At 43.8% G+C, this 21,756-nt stretch overlaps 2 protein-coding genes across 6 annotated transcripts; one reads left to right on the top strand and one right to left on the bottom strand.

Moving 5' to 3' along the window:
- Positions 1–109: 109 nt before the first annotated feature.
- On the bottom strand, positions 110–5,150 carry klhl36 (kelch-like family member 36). Of its 5 annotated transcripts, none has more exons than XM_040007904.1 (9): positions 4,808–5,149; positions 4,259–4,336; positions 3,637–3,831; positions 3,324–3,446; positions 2,629–2,850; positions 2,238–2,543; positions 1,821–2,048; positions 1,573–1,730; positions 110–1,467 (listed from the first exon to the last, which is right to left on the bottom strand). In XM_040007904.1, exons 2-9 carry the CDS (start codon positions 4,334–4,336, stop codon positions 897–899), a joined length of 1,881 nt encoding a protein of 626 aa, XP_039863838.1. In that variant the 5' UTR covers positions 4,808–5,149; the 3' UTR covers positions 110–896. The 5 variants fall into 5 exon arrangements, with proteins under 5 accessions (XP_039863838.1, XP_039863839.1, XP_039863837.1 ...); XM_040007905.1 differs by lacking the exon at positions 4,808–5,149 and adding an exon at positions 4,588–4,798; XM_040007903.1 differs by having other exon boundaries at positions 3,637–4,336; positions 4,808–5,150.
- Positions 5,151–7,919: 2,769 nt separating this feature from the next.
- cotl1 (coactosin-like F-actin binding protein 1) lies at positions 7,920–20,184 on the top strand. Its single transcript, XM_040007909.1, has 4 exons — positions 7,920–8,332; positions 9,170–9,252; positions 15,468–15,625; positions 20,012–20,184. Exons 1-4 carry the CDS (start codon positions 8,256–8,258, stop codon positions 20,120–20,122), a joined length of 429 nt encoding a protein of 142 aa, XP_039863843.1. The 5' UTR covers positions 7,920–8,255; the 3' UTR covers positions 20,123–20,184.
- The last annotated feature ends 1,572 nt before the right edge of the window (positions 20,185–21,756 follow it).

Here is a 21,756-nt window from a genome sequence, read left to right as displayed (position 1 = left end):
AAAAATGCAGTAGTAATGAATGCAGCTTTTGCTTCAAAGGCAGAGATGACATCTTTTATAAAACATTCACGTTTAATCCTAAAAGCAAGAACAAAAAAAAACTCTTTTAAATGCAGCTTGTTCTGTTTCCTGTATTTAGAGGAATATCAAATCTGTGATTCTTCCCAAATACGCAACTTCTAGAGAACCTTAACCGTGCACAGTTTTATCTGTTTTAGTAGTCGACAGCTTAAATGTCAACAAATCAGGCTCATTAGCAGACGACTGACGTCTTGTTCCACACGCTGCACTCACATTATTTACAGTCCACATTTCAGTGAAACTACAGAGCACCAAACAGCTATGCAGTTATGAGACAGTCAGTGGCAGCGACAGATACAACACTGATTAAGTCAGATGCAGCAAGAAAAGGAGGAGGGTTGCAAAGCGGCATCCATACTCAGAGATCTATTACATGTGAATAAAAGCGTCAGCTGCGCCATGAGGAGGTGTTGGCTGCCACTGAGAGTAGCTGATCTGCTGGGATTGTGGCTGAGCTTGACTCTGTGGCCTGCCTGCACTGTAAACAGACTGGAGAGTCGCGGATCCGCTGGTCACTGTGTCAGTCGTAGTACAGAATAATGGCTCCTCCATCTGGTTTCTGAGCTGCTGCAAGCCCTCGATTCATGACTTTACAAAGCCAGACAAACTGTCCAGTGCTGAAGACAAATGTATATAAATTCAGGACAGACTGTCGATCACATGACGCAGTTTTCTGTCAACATTTATCTAACCAGTGTGCTCCAGAAGGATTTCCTCCTTACAGCTCTGACTTTGTCCTCTGGGTGAGGATGAGAGTCGTGTAGGAGACTTAAAGTCTTGATCTGCTCAAGTGCATGTGAAGTCCATCCCTGCTGTTACGAAGGCTCTAAACTTCCGTTCACCCCAGGCTCCACCTTCTTCTGTGGCGAGGCTGACAGCGGCGGAGGCTTCACGGTGCACACGCATGCCGAAGCCCCTGCTATGCATTTGGGCAGGTCGGGCCCTCTGGACCACGCCCCCTTGTCTAGGTCGTATACCTGTGTGGCTCTGGAGAACGCCATGCTCTCCCAGCTGAAGCCCCCGAGAACATAGATCCTACCTGCCCACACAGCGAGCCCCGCCTCGCTGTTGGGCAGCAGCAGCGGCGCAATCTTGGTCCACTGGTCGCCGCGTGGGTCGTAGGACTCCACCTGCAGGATGTCGAAGCGTTCCGAGGTGTCCTCGTGGTCGTCGCTGCCTCCGATGGCATAGATTAGGTTGTCGAGGGAGGCCATGCAGTGCCAGCCCCGGGCCAGAGACATGGGTTGGCGTTCCACCCACACATCGCCGTCCCGCAACGGATTGTAGCTCAGGACGTCCCGGCGGTATGGGCCGATCTGATAGTTGTGACCGCCCGAGATGTAGACGACGCCACGGTGGATTGTACCAGCGTGACCGTAAGTAAGCCTGCAAAACACAAACAGTTTTTTACATGTGTGGAGTGTAAACGCAGTCCTCACAGCTCAGCTATCAGAGATATTCCTCAATCAAAGAGGCGGAGTCAGCAGTAACCTGGGCAGTCCTGCCACGTAGGACCAGCAGTCCTCAGCAGGGCAGTAGACCTCCACTGATGACAAAGCTCCGGTATCATTCCTCCCTCCCACAGCGATCAGGTACTCTCCCACGGTCCCCAGGTAGAAGTCCACTCGCCGCTGGTTCATCGGGGCACCCTGCAAAAACACGCTGTTCGTGAGTCTGGGCTGCTAAACGACCTCAGACTATCAAAGCGGCTGGAGGGAGGGGACTTTTCTACACTCTACCCTGGTCCACTGGTTGTGGCGGGGGTCATATCTGTACAGAAGGTTACAGGCAGCGTCTCCACCGTTGTCCCTGGACGAGCTCCCGCCGGCGGTGAAGATGAAACCTCCCAGGACCGCCAGGCAGTGGTGGCTCCGCTGGGCCGGCAGCTCAGTCTCCACCTTCCAGCTCCCTGTTTCAGCGTCCAGACAGGAAACGCTAGCGCTAAGCTCCTCCCCACGCTCGGAAACCTCAAAAAACAAGAGAAGTCTAGCTGTGAATTCCAGGTTTCACTTTTCAGACAGCAGTGGAGACACGAGCCTCAAGATTAAAATACTAACACTGAAATCATATCACAGTAAGTGTCAGGTGTGAAGACATCAGATCTAAAGCAGGTTTAACATGATGTTCACGTGAAATCATGAAATCAGCTTCTGTACCTCTCCTCCAATGAGCAGCAGTCTCTCCACTCCCCCCCTCACTGTGGTGCGTCCAGTTTGCAGGAGTGGTTGAGCGCTGGTCCTGGCGTGGTATGCCAGCGCCTCCTCCACCAGGGCCTCACAGCCGGCCTCCTCGGGCAGCAGAGCTCGCACATCTGGAAGCACCCTGCTTATGAGGTCTGCCACCGGGATCAGAGGGAACCGAATGTGGGAGAGGAGCTGCCTGGCGTGGGAGGTCCGCTCGGGCGTCTGGCTGAGCCACTGCAGCGAGGCCTGGAGAAGCGCCTGCTCGCTGTCGTGCTGAACCTGGCGATGAAGAAAGGGGCTCTCAGAATGCTAACCGTGCTTTTGATTTCAGCTCGTCTGCTGAGCCGTGGTGAGGACGTCTCACCTGGCCACTGGAGAGGTAGGAGTTGAGTTTGTGGAAAGGAATGTCGCGCAGGAAGTCCGGGGTGAAAGAGAGCATGGAGAAATGTTTGAGGATGAAGCGGTCGACGAAGGCGCTGAGTCGCTCCAGGCTGTAGAGCAGCGCCAGCTGCTGCAGGTACAGGTAGTTGTCCTCGCTCACCTCTGTCTCCAGGAACTGGCAGCAGAAATCCACCGCTCGCCATACCTGAACAATGCATGAGTTTTTATAGGTAACATTAATTATCACCACCGATTGATTTTTAACAGTTAAACAGGTGATTTTAACAGGTGATTAAACCTCTCGCACTACAAACAGAAATTCTTAGAAATATTATTTTCCTGATAATTTAGTTTAAATGCTCCAAAAGGAGAAGTTCAGTCAAACAGGTCACCCCTCTAACTTTAAGCCTTAACAGTATCTAAACTGATGAGCTATAAAAAAAATCACCTACTGTATATTTTTCATGAAGAGAAAACTACTCATGGAGATGAAAACCATTTTTGTATCATGCTGTAAAGTATTTTTTTAATATGGGAGTCTACTGAGATTGACTCACTTTTAGGGTCAGCCCCAAGTGGCCATCAGAGGAAGTGCAGTTTCTGGCCCTTTCCCTCATCAGCCCCAGAAGCTGCTGCTTGGCCTGCATCGTTAAACCTAACAGCTCGCTGGTTTCTTACCTGCAGGAGGTGAGCAGCTTCCAGCACATAGTCAATGTTTCCTCCGTCCAGTGGCAGCTCGCCGCTGTACAGGAAGTCCACCACCGCCTTCAGACCCACGAAGGACATCCCGACCAGCTCCACCTGCAGATAGGAAGAACACATGCGTGTACTCTATTCCATTTACAACTTCAGTACAACTAAGATAGAAACAAAGGCTCCCACAAATGATCCACATTGATTTTAATATATTATTTTACGTACATAAATAAGCTAATTTCCTGAAGCATCAATGAAACATCTGACAGCTTTTTTCACAGCGTTGCCTGCATACCTCCTGCTGGTGCTCCTCCTTCATGCCCAAAGTAAACATAGCATTGAAATACGGGCTGGAGACCGCCAGCAGGGCTCGGTGAGCGGGGACGCGCTCGTCTTCAGCCACGAGGACCACATCGCAGAACTGGCCGTGCTGCCGCTGCTCGTTGAGGCCCTGCAGCAGTTCAGCAGCATGATCCACGCAGCGGAAAACCTGCAAACACAGCACAACATCACCCTGACCACAACTCCTTACTCCAAACGGCTGTGTGCCCGCTCCCAGGAGCCTCCTCAGAAACCTTGTTGAAAAGAACCAGGCTGCCTTTCTTCTTCTTTTTGCCTGCTTACTTTTGCACATTCCTCCTGATTCACACCCCAGATAAAACCAACTGCTGCCAAACTTCAGTTCTTGGCACTCGCAGTGTTACTGTACAAGCAGTAGCGAGAGATCTGCAGAGATTTTCATTGTCTGATTTTGTCTCTCATGCTAGAAATGAGCTGACTTCTCAACTTACCAGAGGGATGAAAACAGTCCCCAGATCCTCTGCACTTTGGATAGACAACTGTCTACAACTATTAGTCGATTAACCTGAAGCTACTTTACAGACCATGCGATAATTTTTAACAATAATAACACTGACCTTAGACGATTCGCTAATACGCTGGGGTCGACACACTCGGCTCGATTTGTCCATTACATCCCCCCAGGAAGGCATCATCTAAAGCACACGCACACAGGTTTTACTGTAATTCTCTCACAACTATTAACTAATTAATAAGTTACTCAAATAATGCATCACATTGTTTAACTGATTCAGTTATTTTCAAGAAAAACTGGAAGAAATGTTCTATTTGGAGTTATTGGAGTCAAACAAAACAAGAGATCTGAGGATATTGCCTTCAGCTTTGACTCTGATGTTTGATTTATTGCCCAGTAATAAAATAAAAATCGTTCATGTTGGTACAGGACCTGTAACAGTTCATGAGATCAACAAGTCTTTGGTGTTTGGTGTGAGAGTTGAACGAGCATGCTGGAGTCTGAGTCTCATCTGAAATATGAGCTCTGATGCTTTAGATCACAGATATTATGAACCACACTCGGCTGAGGGTTCACGGCCCTTCCTAAACACAGGAAGAGGAGACAAGCTAGAGCCGCGGCTCTCGGGCCTTTAGCGAGATGAGGTACATACAGCTGAAAAGCCCAGACGAGAAACCGTGTCACTGCCGCAGAGCCACTGACAGCAGCGCTTCCAGGCGGACCTGAGGCGGGTCAGAAGGCGGCTGGCTCTTCTGTTATTCCGTCAGCAGCTGCATCTATGGGTCCCGCAAGACAGCCGAAGAACAAACTGCTGCATTTTGTCCAGGAAGCAATAAAAATTCTTCAAACTTCGCTCTTCGTCAACCGTCTTCTTACAGAGACTTATTACCGGTGACACACGCTGTATTGGACCACAAAAACAGCTGGAGCAAGCAGCCAGGTGGAGTTAGCTTAGCCGCAGGTTAAACATCAACTGGACTTCCGGTTTGAGTTTTCAGAATAAACTCTTGCATGTTTATTTATTGGTGGTTTACGTTTACAAGCTATGAGCTTACAGATGAATAGAAAATATATGTTTATAAACATTTGCTAATTTTTGTTGGAAGGAAAATATTTGCTTATTTTGTGTATTGAAAAACCAACGGTCTCTGAGAAGCTGAAAAGATATTGAAATCTTTGGCAACTATAACAATAATAACAATAATATAACAACAACAACAACAACAACAACAACAACAACAACAAATAATACTAATCATTAGGTTAGTGTTAGTAGTCGATTACATACAAGATTAAAGCTAACCGTGTTAAAAAAAAACTCTCGGGCTCGTTTATTTGACGACTTTAGGCCGGATGTTGTTGAGACCGATCTTATGAAGGCCATTGAGTGACCAATAACAACGCCAAACGGTACTGTGCACAAGTCTTGCGCCACCCGTCTTTTCTCTACGTTATACGAGCATATCGGGAAATAGAAAGAAAGGAAACAACGTTGCTAAAGGTCACCTTCAAAAACATTACAAGTCTGACTCCTTTGAAACAAAAGGAGGTGGTTCAAGACTTTTGCACGGTACTGTAGACAAACAGCTGCTAAATGAATGAATGAATGAATGAATATATTAAAGAGATAAACGGAGGCCTATCGGTTTTATGATACAGTTAACCTCGATTAATAATCTGAAAGAAAACAATATTAGTTAAACAATGTGGGCCTGGACAGGTCACCAGTGCAGCACACTGGTGACCTGTCCAGGGTTTACCCTGCCTCCTAAATTTGTCAAATAAAGTTTGTCCCGTTCAGGGAAAATGAGTTACACAGAGAAAGGAAGTGGACTTCTATGAAAAGCCCCAAAAGCTATTGATAAAATACATGATAAGATCATTTATTTTTATTCATTTATTTTTACGAGTAATATATTTATTTTGAATATGTTTGGTACACAGTTAAAACATGGAGCAAGTTTGCCTCTGAGCTAACTGGAGACCAGGTAGGAGCAGGGTGCCCTATGGGAGGAACACGAACAGGTGGAGGAAGTGCGATGCTGTGGGGAATGCTTGGCTCAGAAACTTGGCTCCTGGCTTCGGTGTGGCGATTACTGTGATGGAGTAACTCCCATCACGGCAGCAGTGTTCCTTGTGCAATAATGTTTAGAGATGCTAACTCTAGCTTCCTTGTCCACAGCAGCCACTTCTTTTTTTTTTAACTCAGTGTTTCTGGTGCAAAAAGTAGCTTCTGTAGTGAAATGCGAATCTAAGAAAACTCTCCGAACTGTGATGTTTTGAAATTAAGGCTAAAAAAAGACAAAAGTTATGAACAAAGCACCATTGCTGTTTGGACAGCTCCTTAGTAGAAAAGCTGCTCTGAGAACAGAGGACTTTAAATACAGTTTCTTTTGCAGTGGAAAAAATGGAAGGAAGCAGTTCTGTCAGAAGGCCCCACAAGCACGGCCTTTCTGTGATTAAAGTAAGGACACAGCATTTATCAAGCTGTCATATTCATATTTAGGATGTTTAATAAGGAGAGAACACCTTCTCTCTCTCTCTCTCTCTGCAGCCTGCATGTAACAGCAGGTGCAGACTGTGAGGCAGACAGATGGAGATGAGGCTGGAGAGACAGAAGACATAACCAGCCCCCCTCCTGCAGTCTAACATAGTTCTGTCTGTTATTTGTGTGGTTATTGCGGACCACTGAGTCTAAGTTTGCAGGAAAGATTGATGAAAGCTTGTGACCGACAGCAGGTCGACCAGCAGGTGGCAGGATGATGCAGGCACAAACAAACCAGGAGGTACAGCTCAGTTGGGCTTATGCCAGTGTCAAAGAGGAGGGAGATGACCTTTGACCTCTAGCTAGCCTATTTGATCAGTGGATTTCATGTTTTAAGCCCACTTCGTGGGTTTACGGTGTAGTTTATGTGAGTGTAATGACCAATGGCTTTGTGTCAGACTAGTACCTGTTCCTCAAATTAATTCATCTGCACTCTGCTGTGTAAAGTTGCGCTAGTAGGTAAAAGAAAGACCGGAAGTTGATCATTTTAACTTAAGAATAAAAGTATCTAATTAAAATAAAAATGAGCAAATGCCACAAAAAAAAAGAAAAACAATTGCTCTCATTCTCATGTTATTGTATACAATTATTGTATATTCCATTTTTACACCTTTTCCTTTGTGAAAGTTATTTTTATTCTGCTGAATCATTTTTGATACACTTTTACTTTTTTCATGTTTCTGACAGAACTTTGGCTGTCAGTATTGATAAACAGAGCCAATAAAAATAATCATTCACTGTAAGAGCAATTAAATGAGAAATGTCAATCTGGAATCAAATCGCTAAAAGATATATAATGTGTAATATTAGAATGAGAGAAAGAGAATTCATATTTATTTATTCCCTTACTAACAGGAAGAAATCTTCAGCACAACAAGGCTCAGAACCAGGATTACTGCCCACGTGATCCCGAAATATACAGAATTATAGAAACAGAAAGTTTCTGTTAATTCAAAGAAATTCCAAGAAAATCTCTTGTCCACAAAAAAGGACGTTTTACCTGTAGTGATTACTAATAGAAACCTATAATAATATTATTATTTATAATAATAACATTTCATGGTAATGCAGAATGTAAAATGGCTAAATTTGGTTTCAAGTCACTTTTGAGAACGTGCTGCTTTTGATTTTGTTTAGAAAATCCCTGCCGGAAAGTGTCGCTGTCTGTCGCCGTTGCCTTGACAGCGCTTCTTTTGCTAAACGCTCATTGACCAGGAGGAGGTGAACACAGCGTCTGGGGGAGCTTCTCTGTCTGTCTGCTGGCAACCTGATTGACTAACATCACCCACGCCCATAAAGTGGTAACATACAGGAAATGAACCGAGCTGCTAGAAGAACAGCCGTCTTTTCCCGCTGAGTCTGACCGGCTTGATTGTTCCAGTGCAGTGGTCGTGATTTCCGACTGAAGCCCGCCGTGAAACGCTATCGGTTCTAGGTCTCTGATGTGTAGCATCCACTGTGCAAGTTAGCCGCTTTAGTACCGTGTAGCTGGCCCTCCCTGGTTCGGACCCATTCAACGCTCATTTTGCCTGCCTAACACTTCTCAATCCGAAAAATGGCAACCCAGATCGATAAAGAGGCTTGCAGAGAGGCTTACAACCAAGTGAGGGACGATAACACTGACATCAATTGGTGAGTGTGCGGGCACGGTTACTAACCCATACTCCATTGAAGATTGTGACTGTTTTATATTAACGCTAAAATTACCGAAAACGAATGACACACGTGCATAACCCTGCATCTGTCTGGTGGTATTCTAGCACTTATCCACTTCGGCTACCATTAAAACACCAAATAGAGTATTTATTTGATGTGGTGTTAGTTAAAAATTTATTTCTCTCTGTCTGTTACCGCCCACTGTTCCGTCTTTTCAATGAGGAAGAGCGCAACATGAAGAGACGGACTTGCTTTTGAAAAAGTTGAAATTGTGTTTAAATAAGCGTCGTTTGAATAAGCGGATACATGCCGAATAGCACACTAACTAATAAAGGCCAATAAAATGTAATCAGCTGTATGTTTGGTGGCGTTTACTTGTGCATTTCTGCACCAGAACTTTAAATTACCCTACGTTCCTATGCAGTTACGCCTGCTCATTGCGAAAACGCGCTAGAACGGCACATTGCGGACTGTTTCTTTAGAAAAACTGGCCAAAATACACGCAGCGTTCGCTGTCCTGTCCCTCGGATGTGGCTGATCTGTATTCTGACTGTTCAGCGGTCACACGGCGCACTGTTATCAGGCCCGGCGGGGCAGAAGTAATTTCCTTTGTCCTGTATTCAATGGGGAAAATGTTATAGTGGTGACACTTGCAGATGGCTGATACACAGCTGCCACCTTGCATGGGCGTCTCAGGCATTTTTCTGCAATGGTGTGTGTGTGTGTGTGTGTGTGTGTGTGTGTGTGTGTGTGTGTGTGCATTATGCAAACTCATGTGATCCAACAGTAATTAACCCACTGTGCTCCTTCCAGGGCTGTGTTTAAATATGAGAACAACATCATCGTGCCTGGAGGACAAGGGACTGACTATGAGGACTTCAAGATGCTGTGCACAGGGTAAGACTGGATCAGTTTTAAACGCAGGGCTGTGGCTGTGTAGCTGGCTGCTGTAGATTCTGTAAAACAGCCTATATATCAGGCAGCTTGACTTGGCGGGACACTAATCTTTTAAGACTCTGTGCTCCATCACCCAATGAGCCTTGAGCCTGTGACGAGGCTGTCAGAGCACTTAGCTGTGTATTCATTGTGTTGCATAATCTGGTTCACAATATCTCAAGTTTTTTTTTTTTTTTTTTACTACAGGGCGGCCTACATTTGTCTATTGGTGCAAACTACAATGGAAATATGTTAACTTTTAGCTTTACTCCTTCAACGAGCTGATGTTCATTAATATTTCACCTGCCTCTAACAAGAGAGCCTCCAAAGCACAAACTCCTATCGGCCGCTGTGGTGTAATGACTTCCAGTGCGCAAACCTTTTATGTATAGATTTTAAAAAAACCTATCTCACTCCGGTTCCCCTTTAGAGAGAGCGAAGCATCTGCTCAGATGATGGGTGTGGCAACTGCTAATGCAAGCTCTTTAAAGCTTCAGGGCCTCCTGTGTCTCTCTGCTTCCTGATGTCTAGAGCTCACATTCCTATGTTGAAATCACTCCTTTACAACAGTGCTTTACATGTAACCGCTCAGCTGCTGCGTTCGCTATTGGTTCCTGTTCAGTGATGACACGCACATCTCCCTCTGTGGGCTCGTTTGCCTTATTTAGCAGTGAAGTTGTAACCTGCAGAAAAAACCCCTCTGTGCGCGCGCGTGTGTGTGTGTGTGTGTGTGTGTGTGTGTGTGTGTGTGTGTGTGTGTGTGTGTGTGTGGGAGGAGCTGCCGCAGACTTGACTTTAGTGAGTTCAGATCAACTCTTGTAGAATATTGATCTTAAACTTATACTGCAGCAGGAAGTGAAAAAAGAAGATGCTGCATGCTGGGGTATTGTTTCACCAAGATCTGGTTCCTCATTTTTTAATGTAGTTTAAAACTTTTTAATCCTAGTTTCTTCTGAGAAAATGTAACTGCAATCAATGACTTATTTATTTAGAGGTGTATATATTATTGAGTAAACTCTTCACCATGTTGTAAAGGAGATTTTCACTTTTTAAGTCGTCCAAATGTATATTTTGAAAACAATCACCTGTAAGCCAAAATGAATGCCCATATAACCACCAGACGATGGGTGATTCAGAGATGTATCGACTTTTCATCTTTCTGTGCATTACTGTGCAGTTAAATTCAGGCGGTTCTTGTTTTCAGAAGATGAATCCTAACCAGCTTGTTAGGTGAACTTCCATGAAATATGGTTCAGGCTTGTCAGGTTCCCCTCAGGATGAATTATAAGCACAGGGTGATCTGTGCCCAGGCATAAATTGTTTAAATATTGGATGGATTCCCATAAAACATAGTTCAGAGGATACATTTTACTGGGTTGAATTGTCCAGATTTTACTGTAACACCTCCAGCTAGCCAACACTTTTACATAGCCCTAAAATATTTGAAGACCTGCTGACTCAACTCGGAAAAAGGTCTAGTGCAGACATTCATAGCCCCCAGGGGACGAATCAGAATTTCACTGTAGTTTTCTGGACCTTTGATCCGTCTATGGATTTTTATGGATTGCTGTCTTAAAACTAAAATAAATAATTCTATTTATTTATATATTTCCACCTGTGTCACGGCGGTGCAGTGGTGTCGCCTCTTTACGAGAAGGCTGTGGGTTCAAATCTGTCGCTGAGCACGAGCTTGCAGCTTCCTCCCACAGTCTGTAGGCATGAATGTGAAGTTAACTGGTGAGTGTGGATGTGGGTATGAATGCTGCTTTCTCTCTGTGATGGCCCTTTGATGTCCTACCCCACATGCTGCCACGTTTCTTCTAGAAATAAACGAAGATGCACATCTGTACGTTTTTAGCAATTTCCAAACCTGAGGTCTGATCTTTTTAATCAGTTGTGTACAAATAGCTCGAAGTGCTAATTATAAAAGGTGGTGTGAGCTCATTAGGAGGAATCCAGCTGCCTTGACCTCACCGGCCTCGGGCCTCGCTGTTAGCGTAGATTAAAAACACCAAATTTGGACACAGTCGACACGCTGGTAACACCACTCCTTGCCTGATCCACCTGACACCGTCCACAGGAGACGGCTCTGGTTGCTTTCAGAGGGGACGGGCGGGTGTGCTCGGGAAGGCAGGGTGTCGCCCGACAACTGCTGAAATGAAGGCACTTAATGCAGAACAACCTCTGTGCCGACAGGTCGCTGTTCTGCATCCTCATCATGTTGTAGTTTCAGTGCAGATTTGTCTGCAGAGTCAGCATGGCTTTAAAGGAAAGATAAACCAGGAAGAGAAAGGCAGAAGGAGGAAGTGGGAGGGTGTGGTTCAGCGCCAGGTCGGGTGAGGATTTGTGTCTGTACTGGTTTTCTCTCTGGTGGCTCAAACCATGATGAGAGCCATGACAAAGAGTTCATTAATCACCATATAGCAATATTTGGATGTGACAGAGATTGATTCACAGACATGTCTGAGTCAGGTGACTGCTTGTGCAGTGAGGTGTTGACACGAGGGATGTCCTCTGTGGCTGATAAGACTGTTTATAGTGGCTGGTCCTGTCCTGACAGCCTGTATCAGCTGCTCCAATGTAAAGATAAGACGTTTCACTGTGAAGACTTTAATGCAGCAGAGACTTAAAATAAGCCAGTTTAAATCTTCAAACCAAAGCCACTGAATTTCCTGCTGAAATGCTTCCTCGTCAGGACATCACAACTTAATAAACCTAAGATAAAATCGCTTAATGTTGTGTTTTTCCAAATAGTTGATTGAATACATCAGAATGCACATAAACAACCTTTTCCACTTGGATTGGATTCACATGTCTGTACTGTGGCTTTGGGTCGATACAGAATACTGATCAGGCACCAGTGTTAACCCTAAACTATGTCCTTCACTGGAAATCATTCTTTTATATATAAGGTAGCAAAATATAGCAATAAATATGGAAAAGGACATAATCACATTCAAGTGCAGGTAAAGTTTCCCAGCATGTGGGTTAAAATAACCGTATCCTAAATAAAGGAATGGTGCATCCCAGCAGTGCAAGGAAGTGAGGAATGACCTTTCAGCTCTTTATCACAATAACTTCACACAGACCGTTATAAGCACCACGTGTGAATTTGTTGATATCAGCCAACATGTCTGACATTCAGCTTTGGAGCTTTTAATGTGACACTGAAATATCTTGGCTGTATTTGTGCCATAATCTGAGATTTGTGTATCGAATGCTTCCATAAGTCTTTGAACTTTAGAGGTATTCATTCAGCCTTTATTTGGTTTGCAGCTGAGTCTGTATTTTGCAGTGCTGTTCTTCTCAAAATGAAACGGCTCTTTGCCCTGCAGCCCACAGAGAACAACATCTGGAAGATGGTAATGAGTAATCTGTGGAGCACCTGAAGGCAGGGCGGGCAGGAGTGTGTTTATTGGACAATGTGTTGACATCCTGCAGGCGTGATAAGGCATCTGCACTTTCCTTAAAATTCAAATATAAGTCCTTTCCACGTTCTCTGACTTCGTAGACCAAACAAGGCTCCAGCAGAGTGGTATGCTGGATTTATGCTTCTGCATTGGTGTTCGCTTGTGGCTCTTTGGGCCTTAGAGAGAGGCATTGTGGGAATTCAACCAAAGCAGTTGCCACACAGACGCGCTTGGTGTGCAGTTATTTCTAAAAAGCAAACGGCAGGTCAGCTGACGGTGACGATGCTGTGGTGCTGATTGGTTTGAAAAGTTGCTTTGAACAGCAAACGAGGACAATTTAGTTCCCCACAAAGAGGAAGAGAGGCTTTTTTTTTTTCCCCTTTTTCTTTAAGCACGTAAAGACACGTTTCACTACTAACAAGTTGTTAATACTTTCTGAATGCTTTAGTTTAGCCACTAGCATGGAGAACAAAGGGACTACGAGAAGATTAGTCGTCATTAGTGGTTCTTCCACATTTTTTTTTTCGATGCTGTCCCCTTTTGACTGCACACGCCTACAACATGTAGATGTGGGTCCCACAGCTACAACAGGGGTGGGGAACTCCAGGCCTCGAGGGCCGGTGTCCTGCAGCTTTTAGATGTGTCCTTGATCCATCACAGCTGGTTTAAATGGCTTTATTACCTCTTCAATTTGTCCTGACCTTCTCCAGAGGCCTGCTCATGAACTAATCATTTGATTCAGGTGTGTTGACCCAGGGTGAGATCTAAAACCTGCAGGACACCGGCCCTCGAGGCCTGGAGTTCCCCACCTCTGGTCTACAGCATGCATATTTGCAAAGGAAAAACACTAGTCTTCTCCATATTTAGGTTTTGCTATTTTTTTTGTGGTAAGAACAGAGAAGACCACCTTCTGCCAAAAAGCAAAGGAAGCATCTCCAAAAACGATATTTGTAGAAGTCTTCAGATGCTTGTGATTTATAAACCAGGACAGAGAAGTTCCTGTGAAACTTACAGATCATGTAGCTATATCACTGGTCTCTGTCCATCAGCTGTCTCCAATCATTTTGTAGGTAACCATGAGTCCTAGCAGTCATTCTCAGTTGGTGTCTTCAGAGTTTAATTAGGTTTAACTTTGTATTTAAACCACTAAGCTTCCATGCAGTTATGGTGTCTGTTTATCAAGAGAGATTACGCTCTGATAGGTGTTTTTTTTTTTGTTTTGTTTTTTTTTTTTTTTTTTTGATTGAATTAACCATTTCACTTATTTTCCAAGTACCAGTGCCAAATATGTGTTTCACTGTCACTAATGTAAATGCTTTTCTTCATATACCAACTTTAACTGAACATCTTCGGCTTCTGGACTGTTAGTTGTTGAAAGGTTTGGTAAAACTGAACCTCCAACTTTTCAAAATTCTCTGGAGGGGCAGCCAATCAGAAGAAAGTTTGCTTAACAGAAGGGGGAGGAGCTAAACTGTTTTAGTCAGAACGAATTGAGGGGTAGCACCAAGGCCCATCAAAAGATAAATGAGGACCATTTTTGAATTGTGAATAGAATTCAAGAGTAAATGTATGGATGGCAAAGACACCAACCATGATTTCATCAAGTTCTTGATTCGTCATTTTGTCTGTCAGATGCCAAAAAGAAATAAAAGACGCTGCTTGTAATTTAGCACATCTTGTGGTGATGTCAAACATCAGTCCGAACAGTTCAAATGTATTCAGTTTAATATCCTCTGAGGAAAAGAAAACAATGAAGTCCTCAAATGAAGAAGCTGAGGAAAGAAGGAAATTAGGAAGGATTTGGAGGTTTTGAGCAAAACGTTAGTCTGTATATCTATCTGTACATATGACAGATAACACACTGCCTATATAAAGTTAAAGAGCTGACCACAACGGAATAAAGTTGTTTTTTTTTTGTTTGTTTTTTTTACCACCAACATTTATACTTGAATTTTATTCTTAGTACAGAAATTCTGAATTGGTGCATGCTTGAAATTATTCATCCATCTATTCAAATTAAGTGACCGTTCCTTAATCTCTACTCAGAATTTTGAGTTAGCAGATAAAGAGCACATTCATGATTCTCTTAAGATTTGGTGGAAAGCTGCATCTGAGTGGAAACCCAGGATCCCGAGGCGGCGCGAGTCGGACAAAAGAAGCAGCAGAAATGTTTGTTCGTTATGTCGGCGCGCTTGTTTGTATTCGGGCGTTATTCTCAGATTGCAGTGGACCACCGTGACAGTGACAGGCGTGGTCACTGGGAGGTTTGCGACACAACCGCAGAGCTCACAAAAGATTTTACTCATCTAGTCTACTGACCTGAATACTCCCCGGCTGCACAGACGCGCTCTCACAAAGCGTCCCTCTGGTTTGGAGTGCTGGGACTGTGCCACTGGGACAAAAGCACACAACTCTGCACAGCAACACTTAAAATGTAAAACTGGTGATCAAAGCACAAACTCTACAGTTTTAACTGATCGATGGTGGCCAGTTTTGAATAGACTAATAAAACTTTGAGTGGATAGCATTGGGTTGCATAAATAAATATCCAGCGATGTGTTTGCAAATATGAAAATAGCAATAAGTTATGTCTGCATTACAACAGCCCAAAATCTAAAGACAATTAATGCTTAATGTGTTGTATTTCTTTGATAGTGTTTTTTTTTTTTTTTTTTTATAACTCCATCTTTTCTTCCTCACTGATTGGTTAGTCGATGTGTTCGGCTTTAATCTGTCTTGACTCGTGCATTCCCGTCTTCCCTCAGACGACGCTCGTCTGTTTGGCTTCCTCCGGATCACGACGGGAGATGCCATGAGCAAACGAGCCAAGTTCACCCTCATCACCTGGATCGGGGAAAGCATCAGCGGGCTGCAGCGTGCAAAGATCAGCACGGACAAGACGCTGGTCAAAGACATTGTGCAGGTCAGTGACTGGAGAAAGTAGCAATTAAAATAATGGTTCCTTTGGGGAAACTGGTGGCTTTGCATTCGCACGACACTGGATTCAGAACAAAAACAACGGAAGGATAAATGTGTTATGGACTCTTTGTATTTCTGAGGCCATATTTAAAGATGGACTCAGGCACTCTGAGGTCACCCATCGGTCAGCGCCCCACAGTTTATCAGCCAGTGTCAGTTTTGACAGAAATTTTGATTTTAGTTTCAGTCATAATGTAGACATCTGAAGTCTCTTTGCTTCAGTTGACTAAATCAGCGGTCCCCAACCCCCGGGCCTCAGACCGGTACCGGTCCGTGAGTCGTTTGGTACCGGTCCGCGAGAGTTGAGGCTCAGGTGTGGAAATGTTTGGTTTTCAGGGTTTTTATCGGTTTTCAGCGTTATTTTATTATCGTTTGTATCGTTTACTCGGTTTTCCTGGGTCTTTTCACGTGTGTTATGAATAAATCTTCTTTTTTTCGGTACCGGTACTAGTTTTATTTTGTTGTATTTATCCGCGACACCTTAAAGGCCGGTCCGTGAAAATATTGTCGGGCATAAACCGGTCTGTGGCGCAAAAAAGGTTGGAGACCGCTGGTCTAAATGGCATGAGACTGCAGTCGTCAAAGTCTAAAGTTGACTCTGCTCAAAAAAAAAAAGGTGTAAAAGTTTATTATGTACGGTGAGAGTTTACAAAGGTCACAGTTTACAGAGTGTCTTATTTTGCTTGTCCACACTTCTCTTCCTCCCATGTGTTGACATTTTGTGTTGTCAGGAGAAACGGGGAAGATGGGTGCTAACTTACTTAAGCTAATTAACTTAATTAGTTTTGATTTATATTTGAATCATTGACAAAGTGTCAGTACTTGTCATTATAGTTTTTGTCCTCATGCATAAGATTTATTTAGCTATGTCAGAAGAAAGTGTGCCCTGTTGGGTCCTATGATGAATTATTGGTCAACAAAATTAACACTGTTATTAGGTGAGACTATCAAGCATGACATAAAGCTGCGTGTATGAGCTGTACGGCTGCAACATGAAAACCTTGGATGCCCGCTAATGACCATTTAATTAGTATCAGACTATTAAAGTTCTTGCATTTAGCTCGAGTTAGCAGTGGTGAAGCTTAGCAAGTGACCTTTGGACAAAATTAACGGTACATGTGGAGGTTTGGTTTCTAATAGAGACGGCACGATATCACTTTTTAATGTCAGATTCCGATATCATAAATTTGGATATCTGCCGATATCGATATGAATCCGATACAGCGCATTTTGTAATCAATAAAACTGTTTTTTATAAATATCTTGCTGCATTTTGTATAAGTTCATACTCAAGTTTTAAAAAACAAGAGACTGAAGCTATTCTGTTATACCTGTATGCAAAAAATACACTGCACCCAAAGCATTTCATAGTTCAGCAACACTGATCAGTCTAATAAATTTAAACCTGCACCATCCTCCCTATTCTGGTATTTTAAAGAGTACTTACCTACCTCACTAATAGGGTTGCCAACTCCCAGCAAAAATATTAGGGAACCACCCCCCGCTTTTAATCGATGTAATCAACTTTAATTTAATGCGTGTAAAACAAATGCACAGAAATCAATTATTTTTCTACAATATTTAAATAGATTCAACATCTTTCTTCAACAGAATTGCAGACTGCACAGATGGTACCAAATGAAAAAGTACTATAGCTTACCTGGGTGTATATTAGACTTATTAGTTACTATATACAATAATGGATTTCTATACATTTAATCGGATGACCACTTTTGTTGTAAGATTCAGATAATTATTTATTCAAAGTTTTTAAATGAGAATAAGAAAGAAAAGTATTTCTTTGTGCCCCCCTCTCCCTGTCAATGCCGTACCTGGCCCCCGACAAAACTTTGCTAGACCCGCCCCTGCACAGTTACCAGCCGTCAGCTATGTAGAAAAGGATCCTGGTGTTATTTGTCTCTCAGAAACAGTTCATAACTTCCCTTCAACTCATTCATGTCACCTAAAAGGTAAACCTGTTTCCCCATCACCTGTTCAGCTCTGATGATTCAGTAAGGACATCTCCTGGTTTCATCTTCATGTTTCCCTCTCACCAGATATCCAAACCGACATCATGACCAGCAGCTTTACAGCTGTGGCTCCAGCAAACATCAGCTGATACTAGAAAGTAATATTAAATAAATTCTAACAACAGCTGATCAAGCTTAAACGTGCTGCTGTTGTTTATCCGCTGGTCTCCTCTTTCTAGCGCAAAGTGGGCGATAAACAAACAAGAAAGACGGACTTGCAGCCGAAAAGCCGATCAGCTGATCATTGATCAGTTTCATGTTTGAAGTAATAACAGGAGAGGGAGGGGGAGTGAATGAGAGAAGTAGATGCAACTGCGCAGCAAAGACAGAATAACTCCAGCTTTGTGTCTATTTTTTAATTCTAGCTGAAGTCTGGGACAAATCGCTTCCTTTTCACCTCAACATGGAGCTCCGATGGCCAGTCCAGCTGTGGCTCAATATATCAGTTGTTAAGCTTAATGTGGAAATACTCTGCAAACATTCAGGGATGAACTTACACACTTGCTTTACTTCTCTGGGATAGTTTTCGCCGAGATGAAATGCTGCAGTTAGGAAGCATGTAGCGAGGCTCCAAATGCTCCAACAGACCACACAGGTGTCGCAGACAACAGCCGCTCTATCACGTGACACATATTGCCCCGATGCGCCGAGCTGGGTTACACCAAGTAGCGCGTTTTGTGAGGTGATTTTGTGATACTTCGGATCGGATTACATTTTTTATTTCTCTCCGATATCCGATCCAGTAATTTAAGTCAGTATCGCACCGATACGTAATATCGGATCGGTCCATCTCTAGTCTCTGACTGTTTTTCAATGTAACCTTTATTCGGCTTGTGTCATTGGGGTTAAAGATCACTCCTGTGGGGAAACCTCCCACCAGAGCAGGATGACAGTCAGTCCATGCAAATGAAATGATGCTGAAAACCAAGTGATGACAGTGAAATCAGGAAAATGACACAAAACAAAAACAAACGATGAGGTTACAGGATACAGTCTGTAAGGGATATGCAAAATTAAATGAAGTCTGCATAAACTTTTATAAACCACAGAAGAAATTCAGCTCTTGCCATCGGATTCCTGTAGTATCAGAGTAATGTAGTTAAAGCTATCCGTGCATTCATGAGTTCTTAAGAAACGGCCGTTTCAACGTGACAAAAAAACAAAGAAATCCAGTGGACTAGAAATGCCGCACTCACCTGCAGCACAACAACACAGCACATTAATGAGCTTAAAGAGCGCGGCTGCATTTACCAATTACCAAATTACCAAAGAGGCTTATATGTTGGTGTTAACAACGTCAGAGTGGCCAAAACATTTTTAGCTTTGAATTCACGCTGAGCTGATAAAACGCGGCAGGTTGCTCAGGACGAGCAGCCAGTTCGTTGGCAAACAGGAAGTCGATTCAGTTGTGGTTATTACTGCGGAGGAGGTGAAGAATTACAGGATTAAAACCAACAAAGTAGTGTTGAAATAACACTTCGGTTCAAAAATAATATGGCTTGCTTGAACATGTGACTACCTCGTGCTGATGAGCTCCAGCAGTGGAACATGCTGCATGACGAGTTTTGGATGCAGAAGACTGTATTAGCTGTAATAATACAGATAATATCGGTGCCTAAATTAAAGTTGTTGGTGACACTTGCAAGAAATGACGCGTAGCTTCGCCCACCTACACAGGAGCTGATGATAACTCACTGGTAGCCTGTCTGCAGCTGCTGTAAGCTGCTTTGCAACCCACCTCCACCCCAGAACCTCCTTTAAATGCTGTCTCAGACTTGATTAACAGCAGCGGCTTTCCCTCTTATGCATTCAGTACATCTTCATGGAGGGGCAAATGTCAATCAATTTGTCACTAACTTATTATGTAATTTAATTTTCCCCCCCCCTTATTTCCAGTTTACCTTTTAATTTGTATTAAACTGTGAAGGAGTTTATTGAAAGCATCCTCATAATGTGCATTTAAATACAGGCTGCTTATCGTAGGGATGCACGCCTGTAATTAGGCAGATGATATGGTGTTCATTATTGTCAGCAGGTCATATATGTATGATGTGGGCTATCGCCAAAATTATTTTAGACATCTCCATCAGTGTCGTACCAGAATTTCACAATCGAAGCTTCATGTTTTTAGAAGATTTTAAAGAAAGTTGTCTCTTGGATTAACTGCTGGACTGAGCAGAGAGAAGTATACATGCGGTCATAAAGTATGCTCGAGTAAAGTCCTGTTAGCTTTGAGTGTTCTCATGTAGATGCGTTCTGGTATCGCTGGTCTTCTCTGATCTTCTCTTCTCTCTGTGCAGAACTTTGCCAAGGAGTTCATGATCAGTGACCCGCGGGAACTGGATGAGGACTACATCCGCACAGAGTTGAAGAAGGCCGGCGGAGCCAACTACGACGCCCAGGCCGAGTAAAGAAGTGCCACTGGAAGGGTCAGGTCAGGGCGGAGCGGCTGTGGGTGGCGGGGTGGGGTTGGGTTGTTTAAATGGGGGGGCGGGGAGTGTTGGGACCGGGCTGCTACCTCTCGGGGAGAGGGCAGGGCAGGATGGAGAGGGCACTAGTGACAAGTAGACCGCCACAGGAAGCTGAACCAGCTTACTGAGGAAAAGCCTCTTTGGATGTGTCCACATCTGTATCGGGGTGCTTCTGTCCTCGATTTGTAGGATAAACAGCTGGAACCAATGCAGCTGCATAACAGAATATACAGGTTAACCACCACAAACGTGTACTTAAAGCAAGCATATAAGCACTCTTACAGGTGTCCTCTCCTTTCTGACACCCTGCCCTCTCCCCAGTCAGCTCATGGTTGGTTATCTACTGTGCTGTGCGTCATCATCTCGCGCTCCTCCTCGTCTCAGCTGTCGTCCGGCTTCAGCGCCATCCGACTGAAGGCGAAGGAGGAAAATGTGGAAAAACTGGAGGGCTTCACTTCAAAGATGCCGTGAGAGCGGCTCATGTTATTAAGACTGTTCACCGATAAGAGCACAGCAGACACCCCTCGCTTGCAGACATGTGTTAGATACCAGAACATGCTCATAGTCTTAATACACTGTACCTCCAGGTGGAAGAGATCTCCATTTTCCCAACAGTATCCTCGGTGATGGTTGGCGGCTTGTTTTGAGCAAGCTTAGCGTTTCTGCTGAGTGCACATTTAACTGCCTCTTCATCTCCAGCCAGACAGCTGTGTTTGGATTACAGCTTCAGAGTTCACTGTAATTGATCCTCCTCTGAGCTGTGGAGCCTTCTTGTCCCTCTGGTTTCTGTTTGTCTTTATCCGTGTCAGCTGAGATGGCAAACAACCATGTTCGTGGCTTTGGCCTGTATTTTGCTATAGAGGCACAAAGAAATGACTAATATATTGATCTGTAAGCATCCGTTGTAGTCGGCTATCGCCTGTTCGCCTCAACCTCAGAGGATAGTGGAAAAATGGAGGTCTTTTCTTCTGGTGTCTCATCTCATCATCTACCACTAAAAGGTATCCATGCATACTGTAACCTACTGTGTTTGACTGCCTTAGTCTCCCATGGAGAGAGGGTCATCATGGGAGCTTGTGGACACTACACTGTGATTGGCTGTCTTCTTTTACATGTGGGCGGGATGTGGGTCTGAGCCCGTCGTCCCGACCCAGGAGCAGCCACGTCTCGGTTGTAGCATCTGTTTTTATTTAGGTTCAACCCTCCCTTCCCCCCCTGCTAAAAAGGATAAAATAGGATTGTATTTCTTTGTACTTTTCTTGCTTTTGAGATGAATTTTATTTTCTCTGGAAAGTTTTACTTGATCATTTGTTTTGTTTTGGTTTTTTGGTTTTGTTTTGTTTTTTTTTTTAACATTGGAACAGGAAAAAAAAATCATGCGAAATTGAAATAAAACAGAATGGGCACAAGACCGGTCATTTCAAAATAAAATTTGATGTTTTTCCAAAACCTAGTGTCTCCAAAGTGTCTTTTGTGTCTCTTGACCTCCATTTTTATTACGACAGTAACCCAGCAAACACATCTATGTTGGCCCAGAGTCGGTAGGTGTGGGTCAGCAACAGGATTGTGCGTGG

This window comes from Simochromis diagramma, unplaced genomic scaffold (genome assembly GCF_900408965.1).
Source record: "Simochromis diagramma unplaced genomic scaffold, fSimDia1.1 OVJJ01000545.1, whole genome shotgun sequence".
NCBI lineage: Eukaryota > Metazoa > Chordata > Actinopteri > Cichliformes > Cichlidae > Simochromis > Simochromis diagramma.
This window is presented reverse-complemented; position numbering and strand designations above follow the sequence as displayed.

Coding starts and splice junctions, on each gene's coding strand:
- klhl36 (XM_040007903.1), bottom strand. CDS start 3,975: ATGTGCAAAAGTAAGCAGGCAAAAAGAAGAAGAAAGGCAGCCTGGTTC. Junction 2,544..2,628: donor CCTACCTCTCCAGTGGCCAG/GTGAGACGTCCT, acceptor CTTCATCGCCAG/GTTCAGCACGACAGCGAGCA. Junction 1,468..1,572: donor TACGTGGCAGGACTGCCCAG/GTTACTGCTGAC, acceptor TGTGTTTTGCAG/GCTTACTTACGGTCACGCTG.
- cotl1 (XM_040007909.1), top strand. CDS start 8,256: ATGGCAACCCAGATCGATAAAGAGGCTTGCAGAGAGGCTTACAACCAA. Junction 8,333..9,169: donor GATAACACTGACATCAATTG/GTGAGTGTGCGG, acceptor TGCTCCTTCCAG/GGCTGTGTTTAAATATGAGA. Junction 15,626..20,011: donor TGGTCAAAGACATTGTGCAG/GTCAGTGACTGG, acceptor CTCTCTGTGCAG/AACTTTGCCAAGGAGTTCAT.